General features: G+C 41.6%; 2 protein-coding genes across 5 annotated transcripts; one reads left to right on the forward strand and one right to left on the reverse strand.

Moving 5' to 3' along the window:
* Positions 1 to 122: 122 nt before the first annotated feature.
* Positions 123 to 10,153, reverse strand: LOC311489757 (1-phosphatidylinositol 4,5-bisphosphate phosphodiesterase delta-1-like; the record flags this gene model as incomplete). Of its 4 annotated transcripts, none has more annotated exons than XM_084547015.1 (15): positions 123 to 850; positions 1,088 to 1,237; positions 2,013 to 2,145; positions 2,230 to 2,408; positions 2,550 to 2,666; positions 3,224 to 3,377; positions 3,463 to 3,615; positions 3,703 to 3,855; positions 3,955 to 4,099; positions 5,049 to 5,250; positions 6,096 to 6,324; positions 6,684 to 6,813; positions 6,993 to 7,221; positions 7,984 to 8,172; positions 9,675 to 10,153. In XM_084547015.1, 15 exons carry the CDS (start codon positions 9,706 to 9,708, stop codon positions 759 to 761), a joined length of 2,289 nt encoding a protein of 762 aa, XP_084403141.1. In that variant the 3' UTR covers positions 123 to 758. The 4 variants fall into 4 exon arrangements, with proteins under 4 accessions (XP_084403141.1, XP_084403140.1, XP_084403139.1 ...); XM_084547014.1 differs by lacking the exon at positions 9,675 to 10,153 and adding an exon at positions 8,450 to 8,549 and having other exon boundaries at positions 8,014 to 8,172; XM_084547013.1 differs by lacking the exon at positions 9,675 to 10,153 and adding an exon at positions 8,450 to 8,549.
* A 1,312-nt stretch (positions 10,154 to 11,465) lies between these two features.
* LOC311489763 (serine/threonine-protein kinase OSR1-like) lies at positions 11,466 to 25,126 on the forward strand. The gene is made up of 17 exons (XM_084547024.1): positions 11,466 to 12,119; positions 12,766 to 12,878; positions 14,216 to 14,324; positions 15,131 to 15,272; positions 16,028 to 16,083; positions 16,275 to 16,384; positions 16,500 to 16,601; positions 16,843 to 16,976; positions 17,108 to 17,156; positions 17,248 to 17,313; positions 17,524 to 17,646; positions 18,310 to 18,345; positions 18,496 to 18,645; positions 20,348 to 20,450; positions 20,544 to 20,612; positions 21,350 to 21,414; positions 21,498 to 25,126. Exons 1-17 carry the CDS (start codon positions 12,050 to 12,052, stop codon positions 21,570 to 21,572), a joined length of 1,572 nt encoding a protein of 523 aa, XP_084403150.1. The 5' UTR covers positions 11,466 to 12,049; the 3' UTR covers positions 21,573 to 25,126.
* Positions 25,127 to 25,188: the final 62 nt, after the last annotated feature.

Genomic DNA, 25,188 nt, shown 5'->3' on the forward strand with positions numbered 1-25,188 from the left:
TTAAGTAATATAAAGCTACAGAGTGATTTCACTAAGTACCACTGATTGAGGATTGATATAATTATTAATCCCAAAGTCGTGCGTGATCACAGATGCAATGTGAAAAAAAGTTGGGACAACTGTTAGTGTTTAAGATTTTAACTGTGCATTCAACTTGATTTACAAAAAGATGATGTTACATGAAAAATAATCTTACTTGACTGAAGTTACTGATGAAAACAGCAGGTTGTTTTTATATTGGCTTATATTACTTTGAAATAAAATTCATATATTGGTCATTTGAATAAAAACTAGACAATCGATTAAACTGACATCAGGGATTCAATTTGTCCTAAAAAAAAAAAAAAAAAAAAGTATGCCAAACCGAACTTGATATAACACAAGTGCAATGCATTCAAATCAGTTCAAACTGTAAATGATAGCCCTTGTCATGTGATACATTGTTAGAGGGCTGTTACATCGTCAGGCAAACCTAGTGTCTATATGCAATATTTGCATGCATGTATCCGACCTTCCAATACAACCAGTTTCCAGTTGCGAATGGGAATCTTAAGTTTAAACTGACACTGTTGTCCCTTGACAAGAATCTGGTCTTTGTCTGACTAATACAGTAGCTTCTCAAACTACTGGAACTAAACCAATAAGTTAATTATAAACTAAAACGGTGAAGAAAAAAAAAAAGACCACAAAACAGCTGAATGATGGCTGTGTGAAGGAGATTCTAGTGTCTTGCAGAAGGACATGCAGTCCGTGACGTCTTATTCAGCGTCGAGGACCATGATGTGCACAAAGAGTCCAGCTGAGGGGAGAAGGTCTCCGTTCTTGTTGTGGAGAGGCACGTGTCTGTATCCTGTGTGGGAGCACAAAGAGGTTGCAGTTAGTGATTAGAAAAGGGACAATATGAAGAGCTCTGCGTGCACCGTGTGAATTCACTTCTCTCTGCTCTACCAGAAATGAGATAGTTACTCTCTCTGTTTATGAAGAGTGAAAACAAAAGACTATCAGTGAATTGACATCATTGGGTTCCAGTGAGGAAAAAGGAACAGATTAATGGGGGGAAATATCCACTACCAGTAGCTTAACTCACCCAGTTTTAAGCTGTTGAAAGGAAGCGTGTATTGTCCAACAAACTCGTTATCAGACGTGGAGTCGTGGTCTTCGACGACGAAGCGAACGAGTGCTAGCTCTGGCACGTACACATCAAACTGGAAGTTCTCATTCCACGTAGGGTTAAAACCTTAAAAGGAACAGTACAAATATGCTGCATCACAGATGTTACACGTCATTAATTTCTGATGTTGAACACATTCCGCGAGGTAGCTGGTGATCCTTTAACTTGCTTCTGCTTTTCCCCAAATTTCCCAGAATGCATTGTGATAACCCCCTTAGAGGTTGGGAGGATTTTTAGGCAGAGATCCAACAGGAAGGCATTTCTGACTCCTCCTGCACTCAATCGTGCCATTTCAGCCTGAAGTCACACCGAAGACGGATGTTTACTATTTGTATTTCAGAGACGTGAAAAGTTCATTGTAACCAAAATATAAACTATAATGGTCAAACATCCGCATCAAGCTGATAATATAAAATATTAAATTAAAATTAAAAATATAAACCTGGACTGTTTATAAAGACAGATGAACCCTCCTTGATTTCACCCACGGCTCCACCCTGTCACTCAAAGTAGCCAAAACCTTAATAACTATAGCCAACACTAAGCCTTGACACCATTTAAACAAAGCAATGGGTAAACTTTATTGGTTGAAACACACCCCATTATGAAATACAAATGGCTTGTTGCCAGGCTCATTCTGATGAGAACTGATTGTAGCTACGCTAACATGTTTATTGCTGCTGTAATGTGGGGCATTTTAAAATAAAAGATTTTTGGAGCCAGCCTCAAGTGGCCATCTGAGGAACTGCAGCATTGGCTTTGTTTTTCAGCACTGGAGGTTTTGGCCTGAATGTGACGTGTATTTCAAAAATGAAACAGCAACCTTTAAAATGGAAGTTACCATTGTTATCAACAGGATTGGTCTCTTTCTCAGCAACATCAGCCGGCACTCCGTAGACCTCCACCTTAACCAGCGGGTCCACTATGGAGGATTTCTTCTTGCTCAGTTTGGGGAGCTGCTGCGCTGATACAACCTGGTGACAGACGCAGATACATCATGACTTTTACGCAACAAATACTTTCGTGAAGTAAAATCAGTGTGCCTCTTCAAATCTTACCATGACATGCAGGGTCTTGTGCTTCAGCCAGTCTCCTCGGGTCAGGGTGATGGGGTCAAACTCTGTGGCCAAGTCCCTCATGTAGGCTGGTTTGAGGATGTAGCCGCTCTTACCGTTAACCAGGAATTTGCCCTGGTTCACATCCATGTCTGTGCAGGACGTTTGGAAGTTTAAGGCCACTGAAAAGGAATGAAAAACATTATGGATCTCCCATCATATAAACGTCAGGGTTTTCTCTTGGTGGTTGTTATATTATTATTATTAGACTGGATATTAAATGTCAAAGTTTGCAATGCCCTGCTTGTGTCAGTCGTATGTACCAATTTGGCAGCCGGCGTTCCACAGGGGCACTGGGTCGTAGTTTGAGGAGTCAGTCCTGGAGCCACCCGGATAGATGCGGCTCAGTTTTTCCACATTATGACGGATGTAAGCATTCGCTGTGAAAACACGGCGGGACCACATAGTTATTTACCTTCACGTGTGTAACTCATTCAGACGAAACACATTTCCTCCAACAGTCACCGGGGCTTTTAACAGCAGAAGATAAGAAGCCATTATTTGAAGCAGCTCTATATCAGAGGCAAGGCATTTTCTGCATTTTTCCCTCTGTTTTTCTAATATCACAGTATTAATTGACATAGTTTAGTGTGTTTTTTCATAGGAAGCCTTGTTTTGATCTGCTCCTATTTGCCCTGTTGAAGTTTCTGCATGGTGCTGTTACAAACACTTCCTGTAACTGTTTCAAAGAACTCAAACGCTTCATTTCCTAACAGTGCAAATATTGTGAAACATTTACAGACACACCATGTGCAAGACCACTGTTATCCAGAACAGCAGTGTTGCAAACAGCATGAGAAATGTACATTTTGCTTAACTGGCATGCCCGCCTCCCCCATTACCACCACCACTGCCACCACTGCCGGTTTTTATTTGAGGAAATATGGTAACTGTACACAAAACAAGATCAAAATGTCCCACGTGATATCTTCCGCACCTGACTCGTTTGCCAGATCCATGGCCTTTCCCTCCTTGAAAGACGACATCTCATAAAAGCTCAAGTTTTTTCTGGCGTCCTCGAAGCCGTGGAAGTGGACGCTCTTACAGTAGACCACCATGTCCGACAACTCTTTCGCCAGTTTCAGCTTTTTCTTTAGCAGAAAGAAAAGCATTTGAAGGTACGGAAAAATATGTGTGAGCTTAATCTATAAGACTCTACCTTGAGGTCGCACGTACCTTGCTCTTCACCTGTGTCTCATCCTCATCCTCATCCTGAGACTCTTCCTCTTCTGTCACATCAGTGTCATCAGCTGCTTCCGTATCCTGAGTGAAGATGGCCTCCAGTTTGTTTAATCGCTTCCCTTTGATCAGGAACTTCCCCTTTAGCTCCTGGAAGAAGGTATATCCCAAAACCAACATTGTATCACTTCCATCGACCATCACCTTGACAAGAATATATAGAATAACTATCTTAACCTCAGGAGATGGGAAGTTCGTGGGCATGCCGTCGCCCAGTGGGGTGGTGACCAGTGCACTTCCCAGGATGGAGCTCATGTGCTGGGCCATGACTGCCTGCTGCTCCACACTGCAGTGGTTCTCCAAGGAGAGGATGACTGGGTAGTCGGACACCTGGGCGCAATCAGATAACAATTATAGAATGGATGAGTGTTACTTGAAGCGATCCGGTGATACACTGGATACTACTTCGCGTCACCCTGTTAGACCCACCTTAAAGGCATACTCCTTGATGGCTTTGATCGCATCTTTGAAGAGGATCTTAGAGGTGAGCGTGTAGCCGTGGTAGATCACCGGCTCGTCATCGGATCCGTCCCAGCAGTCCAGCTCCACACAGCGGCAGCCTTTCAGCAGAGCCCTGTGGGAGTCAGAGAGTTAATATCTGTACCAATACCGAGCACTGTATAGAAGCTGGAAGGGTCCCGTCAGCAGGTAGCAGGCAATGAGGTGACAGGTGGGTATGTAAACAATCACTGGTTCTTAAGAACTGAGACAAATTTGATGACACTGATCAGGCATAACATTATGACCACCTTCCTACTATAGTGTAGGTCACTCTTGAGCCTCCAAAACAGTTGTGACTCATGAAAGAATGGACGTGGGCCTTCTGAGGGTGTCCTGTGGTGTCTGGTAACAGAATGTTGTTAGTGGGGACCTTTGGGTCCTATGGGTTGAGAGAGGGGCCTCTGCGGATCATCCCACATATGTATACTTGATCAGTTTGGGATCTATTGAATCTGGAGGCCAGGTCAACACCTTGTGCTGTTCTTCATGTTTTTTGAGTTGTTCCTAAACCGTTTTTGTGTGTGTGTCTGTGTCAGGCTGCATCCTGCTGGGGATGGCTGCTGCCATCAAGGAGTGTCATTGCTATGGGGTGGGGGTGTCTGGTCTGGTCTAGGTGGGTGCTACATGTCTAAGTAACATCCACATGAATGTAAGGTCCAAAAGTTTCCCAGCAGAACAATGAATTCTCACAAGATGGTCAATGTTATTCACTTCTCCTGTCAGTGGTTTTAATGTTGTGGCTGAACTGTGCACGTGGCATTAAATCAATGTAAACAATAAGTATTACACTCAGTTGATAATAAATTAACCAGGAAGTGTAATAATATTACTACTGGAAGCTGACATTATATCGCTTACAAGGTTTTCAGTTGTAACCCTTCGTAACTGACTGACACTGGCAGAGGGATAACCACAGAACAAGCTGTGGATGAATATCTGCACACTGCAGTGATTTTATCTTTCAGCTGAAATGATTCAAGGCGTCAAGGACTAATAGCTGAAGGTTGGATGAAAAGTGCTACCTGACGTAAGCCTCTGTGCTGCTGGGCCCTTTGAGCTGATCCTCCATGAGGTAGGTGTTGTGCGAGGAGGAGATGAAGTAGTGGTTGAGGGGCTGGCTCATATCCTGGTACACGTCCTTGTGCTCTGGATTGAGAATCATGGCCTCGGGGTGATGCATGTACATGAGGAAGCCATCTTTAGACAGCAGCTTCTTCGCCTTGGCTGAAAGCACACAAAGCAGATGATGTGTCAGTGGTGCATCACAATGACCTGGATTTAAGTTTAAGTCATGGACAAGATGTTTCTCTAAGAGGATCTGATTTTCCTTGTTACGCTTTCACATAGCAGTCCAAGATAAAATTAATAATCCACTTCAGTATGCAATATTTTCCACCCAAATTCTCACTTGTAGCAGAACAACTGTAGAGTAGCAGGACAGTTACACATTATCACTCTTTGTTTTGTCTACATTTTAAAAAGTCAGGTCTGTTTAATCTACAATTACCCATCAGTGCAGAACGCTGGACTTAATCCCAGTCTAACATACAGAGCAGCAACCTGATCTGTCTTTGGTCAAATGTTTCCCTCTTAGCTGAGAGCCAAGTTTATTTTTCAGTTTTGAACACTTGATTGGTGCTGCAAAGCTCACGTTATGGATGCATAAACAAGAGAAGCTATTCATGCCCATTACCTTACACAAAAAAAAAAAAAAAAAAACACAGGGCCAACCAGAGCTCAAGTTACTCATTTGTGGTTTGCAGTTCATTCAGTTTCATTGTAGCATCCGACATCCAAAACACACATTGCACTAACTGGGGTTAGGATAATAAAGACCGTATACTCTAGTGTAATTCTTGAAAACTGATATATTGTTTTGATATTTAGTGATGAAAATGTAATAAATATCTCAAAGAATAGTCAGAGTATCACAGTCCTGCTCTATTATTTACGTACTTTTGCAGGTTTAACCGATTAGAACCGGTAGATCCGTGATGCTGAAAAGACCCAACCACCACACCATCTCACTGCAGAGATGAAAACTGAATTATTTCCTAAGAGGTACTGACCATTTTCATCTGGCTCATACTTCTCGATGATTTTGTGCGCATCAGCCAACGAGGCTTTCTCTCTCTGCTCCTTCATCAGGAAGTTCACCAAGTTGTCCGGGCTCATGAAGCCTGTGGTTTTAGCATACTCCCCGTAGATCACGTCGATTTCGTCCCGGTGAGTCAGCAGGTTGTAAAAATGTTCAATCTCTTCTCCAGCGAGGTATCCGGATTGGGATTTGTCGCATTTCTGTATTGTGGAAATATAACATGGTTAGTCCACACTTCAACATAGTATACTCTGAACTTCTTGTTTTGAAAGGTAAATGTATTATTAGAATGAAGAGGTTGGGGGCAAGGCTTCATCCATCACCATGTGACCAGCATTTTACTTACAAACTAACTGATCTTACTAACAAATCAGTCAAAGACTAGCACATTCACACAGAACAAGATGAATGGATTCAAACAATAACTTAACTTTAAATTGTTCCTTTAAATTAAAATCCTTGATGAATTCACTATTGAAAACAATATTTCACAGCTTCTATTGACATCTACACATGATTTTTATCCTTAGAGGCCATGAAGAAGTTCTTAGAGCACCACCTTGAAAATCATATCTGCATAGTCATCATCCACTTCGATGTTGATCAGACGCAGGAAGGTCTTGACCTCTGACTGACTCAGCTTATTGTCTTTGTTCTTGTCTGCTTTCCTCAGGCAGCTGAAGATCCAGCTGTGAAGTTTGTAATGTAAGGAGGAGATATAAACCATCTGAACGTCAGAGTTGTCTCATCGCACTACTCTTAGTTACTTGCAGCATGTTTCCTGCACTAAACCAGGTAAACGTTTCCCTGGGAGTAAAGTCTCTTGTCGTATTCACAGTGTAACTTCAACTGTCATATACAAGGATACTGCTCTGTGGTCTGTTGGCGGTTGAGGTTGTTTATTCTGGAGAGCAGCTTCTCCAGGCTTTGGACCCACTGCTTGGCCTCCTCCTCCGAGCTGGCAATGAGGTCCAGGTTCTTGCGGCGGCCCTTGAACATGATGGAGAAGCAGCGGCCCTCCACATGCTCCTCCGTGTACTTCTTCAAGCCCTCTGACTGACGGCCGATTCGCACCGCTGAGATGTCATCGATTGAAACTTAAGACGAAAGAAAAGCCGCAAATGTTATTTCACCCATTTTTTTTTTTTTTTTAATTTAATAAATGAATTTCCTGGCTTACAAATGATAAGGTATGCGCCATCCTTCTGAAACTTGTTTTCTACTTTTGGTATCTTCAAGTATCACAGACCAGCCTGCTTGGTAAGCATAAACCCACATCTGGGATTTCCCTTCCTCTTCTTGAAGTCTAAAATCACTAAGTAGTTGGTGCCATAAAACAGCTATCAGTGTGAGACAGCATGACAACAGTTAATGGATTTTAAACCACTCCTCCACTCATGATGAAAAAAAATAAATCACTAGGCGCGTTCGACTTCATGCAGATCTGAGCAGATCTGACTTGACGTGATGCATGCTGGGTAGAACAAGTTCATTTTAACCAATCATATTCGAGGTCTATGAGCAGAACAACCCAGCATGCATCACGTCAAGTCAGATCTGCACAGATCTGCATGAAGTCGAACGCGCCTAGTATCTCTACAGACACACCCACCGGACATATCACTGCTATCTTGATTAACACAGTTGTTAATGATAATACCAAGGTCAGAAATAACATTTTACAGCTCTATGCTGAGTGTTCTACTTTATAATCAATGGAGAGGAATTTAATCAGACCTGAAAATAGATATCAAAGATGGTTTTAGGTTTGTCCGAAGTCGAAATACAAATGTGAAACGTAAAGCACAGGTGTAAGGTTTGACCGTGCAGGTGTGTGTGTGTGAGGGAGGGGGGTTTACATTCAGGTGGTTTGCTGGGACAGCACTCACAGGTCTGGTTACTCTTGAAGGTTTTCTTGGATTCGCGCCACATGGTCTTGCAGTCCTCCTGGAGTCTGAAGAAGCGAGTCTTCTTCCAGGACGAGGAGCGGACCTTGAGGAGGTCTCCCCCCTGCAGGAGGAACTGGAGGTCTGGATCCCCCTCCATCCCTGAGAAACCGACGAAACATTAAAGACTCTTCTCAAACCTGCCGAGTCCTATTTTGCGTGGACCATAGCCTATGTCAAGTAATTAAAAGCTTTTCTCCAGAAAACAGAATGAAAAGAGTGAACGCCCCAAATCACAAAGAAACTCGTGCAGGCTGATTAAAAGTCCCCTTACCACGATCAAAGCTCTGCACATTAAATCAACTTGAGACAACCATGACATCGATCCTGGCTCTATCTGCTACAAGATTTCGTTCAAATAACTTTTGGTGCCGCCTACCTAGGAGCTTTACGTTCTTTTGTATCACCTTTTGGGTTCCGGCATACCGGAGTAGTTCCTCAGATCTGCTGAGTTCAGATTGTTTTTGTATGCACTGCATGGTGCTCTCAGCTACCGAAACGCTACCAGACTGTGTGTTCCCAAGGCGTTGGGAAAGAACAGTGTGCGGTGGGGCGTGTCCCAGCACCAGTCAAAGTTCAACATGCTCATCTCTGCTAGGACTCCTTTAGGCAATCAGCTGACTGCCAGATAACCGCTAGGATAATATGTTAGCCTACTGCTAGAGGGCAAGGCTCAAAACGGCTGTTCGCGTATTAAAATAAATTCAGAAACTAACTGGGTCAACCTTAAAAACAAAACATTTCTGAAAATACAAAACTTCTCCCTGTCAAGGTCAACCAGCTGTCAGTCTTTGAAGTTAATCGATTAATCATAATTTCAAGCTAGTTTACTTTAGCTGCTAGTTAACGGTTAAAAGCGAATGTGCATTAATCAGCTTAATTAGATAGCTGTGGGATCCGTTTAAAAATACACTTGGCACATAACCTGAAAGAAATGCAACAAACGTTTAAATGCGGCTTATGCAAATGCGATTAACATAACGTGGCTTATTAAAAACATAAACTACATTTAATTATCGGCTGTAAACACAACATTTAGCCCTACCGTCGCCTGTATTGATAACTAAGGGGCTCCACCTAGTGTTGAAACAAGGGCACTGCATGGCGCTGTGATTTAACGCAACACGGCCGCAGACTCAGTCATTTTAAAAGTTCACACACGTATAAAAACACGCAAAGAAATGAATGTGGAAAATAAGCTGTCTCCCTCGATGTTGTTCTTCCCTGGTTAGCTACAAGCTGCAAACGTTTTTTTTTGTGTGTGTTTGTTTCAACACTCCGTTGTGTAAGGCGAAACTTAAACTGCATGAAAAGGCCACACCTTCTGGCATAGTGTCTAATCTCGAAATGTGCAGGTGCTTGTAATCGAACATTCAGCTCTATTCAGTGACTACAAGTCATCGGCTTTTATGCAAAACAGAGATGGCGAAAGTATCCTAAGAAATGCCCTAACAGTAAATGCGACCCCGGTTGGCTTCTTGTTAATCTTGTTTTAACAGGTCTTCAGTGTTAGAAATAGTAGGCTCCATCCTCTGAATAAAAAAACAGCAGCAACAACTAAAAAACACATTAATGCGCACAACTTCATTCAAAATATGTCTTACCGTTGGGTTTTATCTCGACCCCATTCGTTTCCATCCTCTTTTTTAAAAAAACCCAGTTCTTGTTTTCTCTTCTTTTAAACGGACTCGCAGTTACATTCAAAGTTCTTCTTTCCACGTGCGCATCTAAGAAATAATACTTTATTTGGTTTTGTTAGTGGTTGAATCGAATGTGAGGACAACTGCTACGGCACGGGTGTGTTCCCCCTCGCAATCTGAATGGTGCCAGCACCTCTTACTCAGTTGTTACAATCTTCAACACCGGTTTGACCAGCTTGCCATTCAAGTCGCGCTGCTGATGTCACAATAGGTCAGGATACACCTTCTCACCAGTTTTTTGCCACAGTGCACTTGACTGGTTAGACCTTGATGACCTTGCAGCCAGCCCTTAAAGTACGACTCATTATTAGCTGGTCACCTTCTGTTCCCCCCTGCAGCCAAAGTTATAGCAAGTTCACATGCCTTACATAATCCTGTTTTCTGTACAACAGACTATAAAACAGCCCCAGAGCCTCAGAGCAAACTGTACATGTGAATAAAAAGGGAGGGGCACCTAAGCCTCGATCTGTACAGTGTGGCAGTTCATATTTGTAGTTGACTTCTGCTAAAGCCTTTGACAACTGCAAATTAAAGTGGATCTGTTCCTCTTTTGAACCCAAAACATGATCTGAATAATAGAGTTGGTCTGCTGCCAGTCCATGTACTGTAGCTGGAAGTCAGTTTGGGAATATTGGTTAAACTAAACAGGAGACATGTAGCTTTTTAAATTTTTTTTATTATTATTATTTTCAACTTTCCTTTTCATGTGTAACTTTGCCTCGACAGGATAATAGTATTGCAATCACTGGTGCGTTGGGGGTCTTGTGGCTCTCAGCACTTCCCTTTCAGGCCAGGCTTATCCTCAGCGCACTGTCAGCATCAGGGTGAGTAAGCTTTAATACAGCACCAGAGGGAGAGCTTCCGGACAAGTGCAGACCACCTCCAAAAATCCACAGGGTTCAGGGAAACAGAGTGCAGTGTTGTTTCTAGATTTGTACCAATGATACATATGTGTACCTTTGAACTAGGGATGCAGGATAACTGTCTTTAATGGACAAGGAACTGTCATGTCCTGTCACTTCCTCAACTCTAAACCAGCCAAGTAAACAGTTTTAATCAGTTAATTAACAACAACAAAAGACCACATTTAAACACATTCAGTTCAAAACTATGTAAGAGAAAATTGTACTAGACTTCTGTCGTTGGCATGCTCTGTGTCTTTGCTTGGCATGTGGGCCTGTAAAACAAGCGAGAACATGCCCTGCTTTTTCATCGCATACCACTGATGCCATCCATATTTGCTGCTTTTCCCCAAAACATCCTCATGCCTTAGCGTTCCTAGAATGTGTTACCATATGATATAACTCTCAGAAAGAAAGAAAGAACAAAAGAAATAAAGAACCCACTTTGTCAAAAGGAGCAGCCGTTTTCCTGCAACACATATTTAAAGCCATCTTTAACTATAAATACAGTATAAATATATATAAATACTTTAAGTTTTTAGCAGAGCATACTGTTCTACCATTTTTATTAAACATTTTGGCGAGAGTAATTGCTTGAACGATTACTGACCAGATATCTCTGGTAAAACCCGCACATACAAAGGATACAGTTTTATATTTAGTCAGCAGTATGTTTAGGGTCCAGTAGCCCACTTCAATCATTAGTTTAAAATTAATAAAAACACAGTGTTTAGGTATCTTACATTCCACTATAGCCTATATGTATATAAAAAAGTGTTGTTGTGATTAAATGGCATTGAATAAATGGCTTTATATTTGTGCCATTTCGACCAGCTACTCTGGCTACAATATGTATCTATCATTGACTGTATATATACTAGGTATCTATCACTGTTGCTGAAGCTATTCTCACGAGATCTTCTAAGGGTGCCTTTGAAATCTTACCGTACACGAACAAGAAAAAAGAAGCTACAGGCAGTAGGGACATTAGCGCCCTCTAGTGAGTTACTGGACAAACTCCATACGGATGATAGAAAAGTAAAATAAATCATATTTGTGTTACAACAATACAACAATATTTCAACTAAATATCACTGATGGCAAATAACTGTTTTTGTCTGTGTGTTTTTGAGTTTTTCCCATTTTCATTTGATATTTAGCAGCCTTTGCCACACTCAAGATGGCGACATCTTCCTCCTCCTCCTGAGATCCTACGTAATACGATACGTCAACGCGCGTAAAGTTGTGTTGACAGGAGCGGTAGGAGTTGTCAGCGGAACAGCAGCAGCCAGCTTGATCGGAGCCGAATGGACTAATCACAAAGCTATTATTTTAGCGTTTCTGTTACTGTTTAGAAGCACTGTTCAAACAACGACCATGGCAGACGACCAGTCCTCTCAGTCCTGGTCAATCGACAGGGATGACTATGAACTCAATGAGGTGATAGGTGAGTAGTAGCTTAGCTGCTAATGTTAGCATCTTAGCCTCCCATGTCTTTTCAGCGGTGTCGGTTGCCAACTGCTACTAGCCAGCTAGCATTGCATGTTAACAGACGTCAAGCTACAACCCGAAGCTACGTTGCAGTAGCGTTAACAGCTCAGCAGTTTCCCCATGGCAAGGCCAAATAAATGAACTGTTGCTGCTAGTTAGAGAGCTAAAATGATTTCGTTTCCTAGCCAACTAGCACGGAGCTAAACGGCTAGCTACAGCAATGTAGCTTACAGTCCTCGAGAAGTGGTCCGTTGCTGTAGTGGGTGGTGCTTTTTGCTGAAGGTATGATACGGCTTATAGTGAGCCATTCATACTTTACTCAAGTCCAGATAACGTGACTGACGATTAATAATAAATGGCATGATCTGATGTGGAATGTAGCTTCAACTGCATTGTCATATAAATCTATTTGGACTGATGCTACATATTACAGTAAATGACTTTAGCCCACTGTGTCATAAAACTTGTTTTTACAGTTTCTGACCTTTTACTAAAATGTACTCTAAAGATCCAGATCAGCATGTTCCGGCTCCTGTGTTTAGACAGTCAAAGGCCCTAATCCTACACTGTGTTGGCTTCACTCTTAATTTATTTCTCCTTAGGGAGTGGAGCCACTGCAGTCGTCCAGGCAGCGTACTGCAAGCCAAGAAAGGAGAAGGTGGCCATCAAACGCATCAACCTGGAAAAGTGTCAGACTAGCATGGATGAGCTCCTGGTAAGAAACTGTAGCAGAATGCGTTTCCAGATATCCCTTTAATATTGTGTGTTTTCTTGGCAGTGGTGTGGCTTCGTGGGGTCAGATCAACCAAGGACAGATCAAAAGCTTGATACCACTGAATGCTACTGTTCAGTTAAACCATTAAAACCTATTAAATGAAAATAAATAAAACATTTATTTGCGGCATTGTTTTCCCTAGTATGCACTAAAATAATCTGTTGTTTTCACATCGTTTTACCTCTGGTTGTTCAAATGTGACAGTTGGAAACACTGAGTTGAGAGATCACGCATGTTCTCACCCTCCTACATTACAAACAAGTTGTTGCAGCAGCATTGTCCAGTGGGTTCTACACTAAGCACATGTATACATACAACATTCACTGTCATCAAGTGTTAAACATGTTATTATTTTCTACGTGATTTGTGAGTTTTAGGCCTCCTGTGACTATGACAGAAATACTGGTGCACACACTCTTACAGGTTTTTTGTGGCCTTGCACTTTTCTCACCCACTGAATTACAATTAATCGTTTGTTTTAGTGATTCTTCAGTGTATTTGACTGGAAAAAAGATGAAGGACAGGGAGGGGCAAAGTGTAACTGCTTTTGAGATTTCATCTGGAAAGGATCATAAATAAAATAACCAGATGGAATGTCAGCTTTCGTTTAATCCAGTTAACTGACGGGTTCACAGGTCAAAGTACTTAATCATAATGATGCCAAATCCATCATTACCTTCAAGCCGTCCTGCTCATTGTTTGCAGCAATTGCCTCAAACAGATAGTACAACCAGAGGTCATAAAATGGACTGTAAAACCAGTAGTACAGCATCAGAAAGTTTTCTTGGCTCTGCATCAGTCATTTCCTCTTTCTAAGCCGATAATTGCATTTCAAGGACTGTCCGATATTAACATACAATGTATGATATCCGATGGGATAATTTAATTACGCTACCCGATCTTCTATGGCCTCCACCTACCCAGTGCTTGTATAATTTACCAAGGTCCCGTTCTATGCCTGTATTCTAGGTTAAAAATGTCTTGGCATGGTGGCTCAGTGGTGATGTAACCCAGGTTACTCCATTGTCTCTTGTCGGAGGCGCTGTGTACTGCAGGTTTAGAACTGAGCTATTTTAACGGGGAGGTTTTGACTCTAAGGAAAGAGTAATAGCAGGGATTAAGTTGTTTCATTTAAGCCAAACATGGAGTGAGCTCTCATTAAATGAAGATCAACTCAAGCTAACTCAAAACCAGTTTGTGTACTAAAGAGATTTAGTCAGTTGTTGCTGTTTCTCCTCCATGGGTGATTTCATCCCTCATTTTTCTTGTGTGTGCAGAAAGAGATTCAGGCCATGAGCCAGTGCCACCATCCCAACATTGTGTCTTATTATACCTCCTTTGTGGTGAAGGATGAACTGTGGCTGGTAATGAAGCTTCTCAGTGGCGGTAAGTGTTGTATTACCGAAGAAAAACTTGTTTCTGACTTGCTCTTGGCTAACCCTTATCTTTACCTCGACTTTGACTTTACTTTCTTTGTCCTACCTGCACTCTTTTATCTCAAATAAGCTCAGGTCTGAACTCAGAATGAACAACAAATCCAAACAGGATTATCTCACCAGGAAACCTGCGGTATTGGGCAATATATTATGGCACCGTAGTCGGTTGAGCTGTTCTTTTCTATTTTCAGCTATAATTTTAAATACAGCAGTACCTTCTTTATTTTGTCTTACATTTCATTAACTTTATTGTTTCAGGGTACATTTATATTTCCTATGTCGATCTTTAATATGTTAGTGACTGCCCTCATTAGTTTTTACATTTTTACACGCCGTACTCAGTTTAGTGATACATCCACCATCAACAGCAGTCAAAAACAGTTACAGTCATTGCAGTTAACGTGGATATTCTATTTATACGATAGAGAACAGCCAACATGCAATACTCCACTTCTGTATTTCCTCCTACTGGGAAATTAAATCATGTTACACTAAATAAGTGGTGTAACACACAGTTCCTTGTTTAGGAGCACTGTTCTGACAGGTGGTAATTTGTTCTGTTGGGAAGCAGGGCGCATCTGCAAACTTTGTTTACAGTACAAACCCCTGGATAAATTCATCTCAGTGTGCCTTTCACCACTTGCCGTTCTGGATATTTACTCTGTTTGCTCTCTGCATGTCTTGTGACAAGACTCTACTCTCTCTCTCTCTCTCTCTCTCTCTCTCTCTCTCTCTCTCTCTCTCTCTCTCTCTCAGGGTCAGTGTTGGACATCATCAAGCACATCATCTCTCGTGGTGAGCACAAGACCGGAGTGTTGGATGAGGCCAGCATCGCCTCCATCCTGAAAGAGGTCTTGGAGGGGCTGGAGTACCTTCACAAAAACGGGCAGATTCATCGGTGAGCTGTAATGATGTGTCACCCGGGAGCTTTGGGTTCACTTTGAATCGTGGTAACTTAACTTGTCCGTCCCATCATACACCGCGGTCTCTGCTCAGTAAGGCACAGAGCCTTTCATCTCTGCATATGAGCATGCAGTTTGAACTGGACCCCACTCCTTCAATATTTAATTCAGTGAAAATGCATAATTGAGGAGGTTTGTTTTACATAAAAGTTCCTCCCAGGAACACTGTGAGCCACCACTGAGGAGAAAGGCCTCTCTATATCCTCTGTGCCTCATTGTAAGACAAACGTAATTGTTTCAAATCAACAGACTGTTGATTCAGAAAAGGCTTGTGTTTGTTTAAAATTGTAATTTTTATGTAATGTAGTAAGTCTTATAGAACGGTCATTTGACTAATAGATTAGAAAAGTGGCTGATACACGTATTTAGTGAGTTGAGCACACAGAGAGAGCAGCAGCTGATTGAGCTCAGATGCTGTGCCTAACTCACTTACACCTAATCAGGAGAGATAGAGGGAGCGAGGTTGGGGACAGGTTAATCCACCCCCACTCTGTATGCTTGGTGTGTGTTTGTGAGTCTGCAAACAGAAATCAGGTGGATTAAAATGAAACAGATCAAAGGTTCAGCTTTAACGTGTTCGTGAGCAGAGTGTTTGTTCGTTTGTAGAGCCTTGCCACAGCCGTGTCGGCGCGGCCGCTTGTGACATTTTAATTGCACACAATTATTTAATCCTCCTCTTCTGCACTGGCAGGGATCTAAAGGCTGGAAACATTCTGCTCGGGGACGATGGCTCAGTGCAAATTGCTGGTAAAGTATTTCTGTCTCTTTTATTTACTTTATTTGCACCTCCAAATGAGATGTTTCTGTGTAGGTTTGTTTTAAAATTCGACTACATTATCTATCACAGAAAAGGAAGTTGCACTTCAAAAATATTTACCCTGTATCTTAAAGAAATACTTTTCATCTCCTTCATACACTCTCAACTACACACACACCAGACTTTGGGGTGAGTGCCTTTCTAGCAGCAGGAGGAGACATGACAAGGAACAAGGTCCGGAAGACGTTTGTGGGGACACCATGCTGGATGGCCCCAGAGGTCATGGAGCAGGTAGGAGGCTTGCCTGAAAAGAGGATGACTTTTTTCTCTCTAACATTTCAGCTCAGATATATAAAAGAATGACCACTACAGCACTTTCTCACATGGGTCTGGTTTTGATCTGCAGGTCCGCGGCTATGACTTCAAAGCCGACATCTGGAGTTTTGGGATAACGGCCATTGAACTGGCCACTGGGGCTGCACCTTATCACAAATACCCACCCATGAAGGTACCTGTGTAGACACTAACCATGTTTAATGTGATAAAAAACAATTATGGATGTGCTATTTCTTTAGTACACTACAGAAAACAAAATAAAAGATTTCTCCGAGTTCTGTAGCCTGTGGGATTTATTGCTTCATACTGGGAGAAAAACTAAATGTTTGTTTCTGTCAAACTGACTGCTTTAGCCCTTTATATAACAGTTTTATTGTGTTTACTCACTAAAGCTGATCTTTACTTGTCTGTAGGTGCTGATGCTGACCTTGCAGAATGACCCTCCCTGCCTGGAGACGGGCATCACAGATAAGGAAATGGTGAAGAAGTATGGCAAGTCCTTCAGGAAGATGCTCTCCATGTGTTTACAGAAAGATCCTGAAAAAAGGTCAGTAAGTCCCTAAAACCCCCCTTTTCTTTGCCAAAAGCAGATTAAATCTGTGCCTTGTTTGCTTTTTATTAGATTCCCCATTTGTGTAATGAGTATAATGAAGAGCCTCACGTCTCTTTCCTGTTTAGGCCAACTGCTGCTGAGTTACTGAAGCACAAATTCTTCACAAAAGCCAAGGTGAGCCGTGCATCGCTCTTATAAAAATAAACTAATATTTCTCCAGGTTTCATTTCTAGATCCTCTAAGAAATGTTACCTTTCTGTTACAGAACAATGAGTACCTACAGGAGAGGCTCTTACAGAAAGGTCCAACAATAACAGAGCGATCGAAAAAGGTTTGACATTGTTCACTAACGCACTGAACACGCACCATCTGAAGATTTACTGTCTGTGTGGCCTGCTGTGTCACACTGCCAAGGTGTGCTGTCTCGTCTAGGGTGTGTCCCACTTTCAGTCTAGTGCATGCTGGGAAATGCCTGAAAAGGATTAAAGAGGTGACTGATGAGTCAGTATTTAGCGTTGCTTTTCTCAAATGCATCACATAGGTGCGTCGTGTGCCTGGCTCGAGCGGCCGTCTCCACAAGACCGAGGACGGCGGGTGGGAGTGGAGCGACGATGAGCTGGACGAGGAGAGTGAGGAAGGCAAAGCTGCTGTGGCAGCTCTGCGGGTGAGACCCTGCATGCCAGTGTCTTCCTGCACACTGGCTCACCTTATGAGGCCTCGATACCACACAACACTGCACAGTATATTTTGGACCAGCAGGTGGCGCCGTTGCATTGTTGGTCGAGCAGGTGTTCTGTTTTTGGAGGCTTCCTGCTTAATGTCAGTGTAGTTGAACTTTGGATTACTCCAGTGAGCAAGACACATCGGATTTGAAAACTTAACAGACCTAGAAACAAAATGTGTTTGTTGAGGTCCTTATTGCTGAAGCTTTGTGGCAACTAAAATGCCTTTACGGTACCCATTATATAGGACTCAAGTATTTTTTTCTACTAGTACAGAGTACAGAAAAACAGAGCAAATGTAAGTATTTAATTTATTACATTAAACAGATGACACATTTCAAGCCCATGCCTGTCAAAGTGGCCAAAACCACCAGCTCAGATCACTTTTTCAAATATATTTCCAGTGTTTTCACACTCAACTGATGTCTGGGTGTGGGGATTTACTGTCTTCTTTCAATCTTTACTGTCACATCAGTTAAGCGTTGTGTTTGACGTCACCTACTATGTGTCAAATTTCTTCAATCCTACAACGCTCTGTACTCTGAGGGGATAAACAGAGAAGTGCATGTGTTTAATCCTGACAATCTGTCATGTCCATTCTGCAGTCACCCAGAGTGAAGGACGGGTCCCAGAACATGGAGGTGAGTTCATTTGTAGTGGACATGACCTGAAATTCTTGATTTATTGTAATGCCATAACGGAGCAATCTGCATGACCGTCTAACGTGTGTCTTCTGTTTTTGTTTTTCATTTATGTAAAACCTCTTAACTAATTTATTTGCAATCTTTTAGCTTTTCCCACCAGCGGATAGCTCCTCTACACATTTGCAGGCACCTGCTGCCGCACATGAGAAACCTGCGAATGTGGGTCCAACAGGAGAGGATGCTCCACCGCAGGCTCCCGCTCAGACAGCCAGCCCTTCACATGGGCCAACTGTTCAGGTAGAAACATGGAAACAACTCTTATCTTATAACATTATTGATTTTAGTCAGTTAAACATTCTTAAATGATCTTATGTACAGTGTGGCTGCTTCCCATTTAAACCCCAATGTCACAACACATTTTGATATATGTATAATTTGGCTAGTCTTGGTTAGTCTTATTTGTGTACAGTATGGAGTTTTCTTGTTAACAAACCAAAATTGTGTTTACATTTAATGTTACTCACCAAACCATCTTAATGTTTTCATCCCATGTGTCTAAAAATCCATTCATCCATCCATTATCTTTTGCTCATACCAGTCGAGTGGCGGTGGCAACAGGCTAAGCAGTGAAGTCCTCACGTCACTCTTCCTAGCAGTGCATTCCAGTCCTTCAAGACGAGATATATAATCCGAATTTCCTCCTAGCTGGCCGTGCCCATTAGACCTCCAAAGGGAGGCACCCATGTTGGCATCTTGACCGTGTCAAAATCAGCCCATTGCGGCCCATTTTGACACAAAGGAGCAGCAGCTCTACTCAGAGCTTCATCCGCATGTTCGGGCTCCCTCGTTTATCTCTAAGGCTGAGCCCAGCCACCCTATGGAGGAACCTCATTTCAGCTGCTTCTATCCGCGATCCCATTCTTTCGGTCATTACAAATAGGGATGCACCGATCCGACTTTTTCAGTCCCGATACCGATACCGATGCCTGGGCTTTGTATATCTGTCGATACCCGATACCGATCCGATACCGTTGAATTAATATAATAAACTGCATACCTTCCACCTTATACCTTCCTTCCACCATGTAGAAGAATCTAAAGGCACCAGACTTTCCTAACTAAGACAAAATAACATGGATGTAATGTATTGAATACTTATTTATTTGTTATTTGAACAATTGTGCATCCAAATTGAAAATAAAATGTAATCAAACTTCTTAAAATAAATTTAAATAAATAAAATGTAGTAGTAGAAACAAAACAGTAATCAAAACAAGTTACCAAACACTGTAAACATGTAAAACATATATTAAGTGCAAAGTACTGCAGGAATTCAAAATACAAAAGCAGCTGAACCTGAGAATATAACCCGTGAAATGCCTCCACACACCCGACTCTTTCACTCGCTCCATGTTAAACGCTCCAGCTCCTTCTTCTTCTTCTTCTTCTGTTTAATGGCGGATCATATCTTTACGACATACCGCCACCTACTGGACTACTACAGGATCTCCAACTCGTTCCACCATGCTGCTAACGAATGACGAAGGATTTGCTGCGACGGAGGAAAAAAAGAAAAGAAAAGAAAAGAAAACTGGATCGGCCCGTGGATCGGTTAATTTTACCGATACCCGATCCAGCTATTTTTTCCAATATCGGGGCCAATACCCGATACCAATATCGGATCGGTGCGTCCCTAATTACAAAAAGTTCATGACCATAGGTGAGGGCATCCCATTGTCTGTGCCTTGAGAGCAGAGTCCAACACGAACCGGAAACTTGCCAGGCTTAGTGCCTTGGATATGGACACAGCTGTCTCTGTGGTTATACAAGGACCGAATGGCCAAAAATCTTCAGTAATACCATTTTTCTTGTGTTGTTTGCACACATCATATTTGGTAGCTTACAGTCTTTTTCTCCATCATCTTTTTTTTTGGGACATATACATATTAATTTCTTATTGCGGTGCCACCAGTAATTCCTTCCTTCCAACTTTTTGCAGGAGCCAGCTTCCTCATCCAGTATTCCCATCAGCCTTGTCCTGAGACTGAGGAATTCCAAGAAGGAGCTCAATGACATCCGATTTGAGTTCATGCCTGGCAGAGGTACAGATGCTCCGAGCTTTTACTCCTCTCTCATATGCTATTGTAAGCAGTCTCATGTCTTTGTTTTTTTTCCCACTCTGTTTCCGTCCTCAGACTCTGCTGATGGAGTTTCTCAGGAGTTGGTCTCAGCTGGTCTGGTTGATGGGAGGGACTTAGTCATTGGTAAGTAGGAGATGTACAGTAGCACTGTGTGAAGAGTTGGTATCAGTGTTACAGGGATAATCTGATGCATTTAGTTAAATTTTTTAATGGGTTTAGTTTTCTTAACCTATTGCAAAGTTCACAGACTTAGACTTTATAGGTGACTAATGCCAAGCAGGGATCAAGTTTCTGCAAGCAAACAGTGGTTGATTGTAGCCCTCAAGGCTAATATTGGATAGCATAATACTAGACAGATAAAAAACTGTTGAAACCTGTTCTCGCTAAATAAAATGCATCCTGTGTTGAATGAGTCTGTCCAACCAGTGACCGCTTCATATTATTTTTAGTGATGTATTACTAAGTTACAGTAGGTTGTTGCGTCACTGTGTTGGTTTTGCTTAGATTCACTTCCCTGTGAGAAGGCACATGAGGTGGTGCATTCATTGCTTCCGTGCTACAGCACAATAATACAAGTTATGCTGTTATTTTCAAATCATGTAGAATCTTGTGATTAGAGCGGAGAGTATCTGTCACGTTTCACTCTAACGGTGTGATCTATGTAGATTTCCAGCTCTTGCAGTCTGAGCCCAGCTGAAGTATTCAAAACTAGTGCTATAATATGAACTGAATGCTCCAGTTTTCCATGATAATTTTTTTTCGTGTTTCCAGAACGTTTTCTGTCGCTGTTTAGGCTTGAAAAACATCTTTTTGTCTGTTGTTATTATTTGGTTATGTGACACGGTCCTCTCTTCTCGTAGTTGCTGCCAATTTGCAAAAGATTGTTGATGATCCTCATAGTAACAAAAACGTGACCTTCAAACTGGTAAGCACAGACAGCACAAACGTATTGTTTCACAAGAGTGGCTAAGGTGTATGATGTTCACTTTATTTTTATTTTTTTTCCAGGCGTCTGGCGTGGAGGAGTCTGAAATTCCAGACGATATTAAACTTATTGGATTTGCGCAGCTCAGCATCAGTTAAGTCGAGCAGAGCCGGCGACAAAGAAAGACAGAAACAAATGGTATTGCACAGCTGCATTGTAGTCAATTCCAAGAAACCACTACTGCCAAAGAGAGGAGAAGGAGGAGGAGGAGGAGGAGGAGAAGACATAAGGCTGGCAGGAGTGTGACACTACTGCAGGATGCATGAGGACCACAAAGAGAGGTTCAGTTCATCACAGGAATCACACTTGAAAAGTTTACAGTGCGCTTATACAGTAAATGGGAGAAGAAATGCAATCAACCATGTCGAATCCTAATTTCTTTTTTCTTTTCCTTCCGCTTCACACAAGCACAGTCCAAACCATCTCCTGCCAGTACTGGAAATGATTGCCTTTTTGTTTTTCTTTTTTAAAATCAACTGTGCCACAAAACTCATGAGAGTGTCGTGCCACCTTTCCATGGCACTTTATGCTACACTGAAATTGAAAAGTGTAAGTTCAGCCTTAGTTACTTTAGACTTTACCTGTGTGACTGGTGAAAATTGAGTCGGCCTGTGATTCGTTAGGTGTATTTACCCACGCCTATCCAAGAAATCAAATAAATAAACCCCTTAACATTGATACAGATCCATTAGAAATGCTCTGTAGCAACAGTTTTGTTATGTAATTCTGTAAATTTTGGTGGATATTCACTTAAAGTATATATTAAAAAAAGAAACTCCTGTCTCCTGTGTAGTGCGGCCCAAAGCAATGCAGTTTTCTCTTCCACAGTATCAAAACATAACCAAGGAGTTTAAACTCCGACTGCACTGCTCAAGTCCTTCAAACACACAAAAATCAACTGTAACTCTCCACATTTAACATAGACCTCTTAGTCAGATGGCGTTTCCCCGAGGTTTAAAAGATTATATTCGTAGACTGAGGCCTGTCTAATGTTCTCATACTATGCAATAGCTGTTTTATTTTCACCATGTGTGACCACTGGTTGCTAATATTATTTCTCTTGTGTTGAATAAAACCACTTTTTTGTGCTTGTACCTCCAAAGGAGTTCACAAAGAGTCAACCAACAATAGAGGCAGCTTTATGAACCTGCAGTAAGATTTTAATGTTTTCACAAGTACGTCAACAAGCTGAAAACCCAGCGCACCCTTGATCTCCCATATGAAAGAGATTTTAGCCCTCTACTTGCTGATCTAACAGCTGGGAAAAATCCTGAATGCTGGTGTTGAGTGTGGCTCGTGTTACAGGCCGACTGCCGGTGAGCTTCTGTTGGGGGTTACATGGGCGCATAACTTGAAAATCTTCCAGAGCGAAATAAAGCTTAAAGGGCCGGTTCACCCAAATGGCAGATCAAATTTGTAAATAACCATGCGGATAGTGTGGGCCTTATTTTCCGAGGCTTTGTGTTATGTCAGTTTCACCGCCACCCCAATGCAATGAAGATGTTTTTAGTGAAGCTAGCCTGCCTTTCTCTCTTTACTGTAGCGCCTGCTGGTTGACATTTTTGGTTGTTATTAAAATATGTTAACAGCTTTTGAATGGAGTGTTTAACTCTGATCCCACTAGCGCCACCATGAGGTCTGTCTCTCAGTTTCTTCGATACTTTCTAATGCGTTGTGTTCAGCACTAGCTAGCACATGTGGGCATGCTAACAAGGCTAAGATCCTGAATATAATCTCGTTAAAATGCTTACATTAGCATTTAGCTGCGCTTCGGCTGAGTGCAGCCCCACAGAGCTGCTAGCATAGTGGCTAAATGCTTATTTCAGTGGCAACAAAATTTGTCCAGGTCATTGTATATCCAAAAAAACCCACACAAAGCCCAAACAAGGGCAACTGGACTTCAAAGGGTTTCCTTGAAGATGTTTCACTACTCATCCAGTTAGCTTCTTCAGTTGTAAATGACGGGGAGAGTTGGGGTTGAAGCCATCAATGCCAAATTGGAAACACTCCTTTAAACCAGGGAGGTGTATTGAGAAATAATCTATCAATTTCCATCACACTGTTAACGTTAAAGTTTCACCCCGTCCACATATTGAGACTGGAGTCCAATAATAGTTGTAAGAGTACCATTTATTGAGGAAGAAAACCAGTATGAAACACTTTCTCCAGTTACAAGTAAGTGTCTGGTCATTAACAGACCTTAGTCGTTGAGTTTCACATGGCTCACAGATGTTCCAATTTAAACCCCAACTCTCCACCAATCATTTAGAACTGAAGAAGTAACTTGGATGAGTGGAGGAATGTCTTAAAAAAATCTACAAGTCCAATAGTCCTTCTTTTAGTTTGTTTTTTGGGGAACATAATTCCATTTTCCTCCCATTGTGTTGAGCAGAAATCTCTGAAAACCTCAACAAGAACCAAAGCTTTTTGTGTGGCTGCAGATCGCTAGCAGGACATTATTTGTACATTGGGTGAAGTGACTCTTTAAATGTCTTCAAAAACCAGTTCTTTCTTTGGTTTTGTTGTTTTTTTTTTCTCACTAGTTATTTTGTTCTGACAGTACTGTAGTGTCTTTGCTTTACAAACACTCGCCAACGAATCACTGTCGTCACTCCCGGTGTAGCCGCATGGTTGCGTTGTACCACGTGCAAAGGGGCTGTGCTGCAGCTCCTGGTCCAGGTACTAATGTGAACGGTGTATGTAAAGATGTAAAATGTAAAATACGATGGCGACTCCATGTACTGTCACACAGATACCATGAGGTTTGCATGTAACGATGTAGATGCGTCGACTGTTTCAGTGTACATGTCAGAAGAAAAAAAGAAAAAAAAAAAGGACATTTTACTTGTAAATACTGATCAAGGCAAACAGACTGAGACTCCTCTTGTTTAGTACACAACATTTGATTTATTTTGTAGTGTTTTTCACTGTTGGCCTTTGTCAGAGAATCACTAATCATGCACAAACTATTAATTTGATTGGCACCTTATTGTTATGTTAACATTAGTATATTGGAATTACATGGAGCCTGTAATCACACGCATTTTGCTTTAATGCCATGCAGTTTTTTTCTCACTGAAACCAGTCCAAGTTTTAACCAGACCGACATGTTACACTTCTCTCTCTCTCTCTCGCTGTGTGATAAAATGATTGATCATTGATCAGAGTTTGTGCTGAAAGTCACCTGTAAACATCTTTCTATTTTATCGTTTGCTCATAAAAAAAGAAATATTCTGCCTCTTTAGGAAGTCACAGAATGTTTAGTATTAATTTAATCGTTTGATCAGCAAGTACATTTTTTTTTTTTTTTTTTTACAGATCATTACATTTTTAAAATGTGCTTAATCATAAAATGTGTGCATCCACATGCTTAATTCTGAGCAGAATATTTGTGATGAGATGCAAAGGAGATTCCTTGACCAATCCTATCTATTGTTGGAAGATTTCAACACATGCAAACGATGATTTTTGGTAGTTGAATAAAGTCACATGATGGAATTCAATAAGTGAGGACATTTTTTTTTTTCCTTCATTTTTTATTGTCATGTCATTATTTTCTTTAACATATCAACCATTGGTAAGCAGAATTTGGTTTTGAATGTGGCCTCTCCACACGTTTAGTTACTGATTTAAGTCTGAAAGTTAAATAATGATTCTGAGCCTTAGTAAGACCAGCTAAGACCGGAGTTTGTCACCCATTGTCATCTGTGTGAA

The sequence above is a fragment of the Chelon labrosus genome (assembly GCF_963514085.1).
Source record: "Chelon labrosus genome assembly, chromosome: 6".
NCBI classification, from domain to species: Eukaryota; Metazoa; Chordata; class Actinopteri; order Mugiliformes; family Mugilidae; genus Chelon; species Chelon labrosus.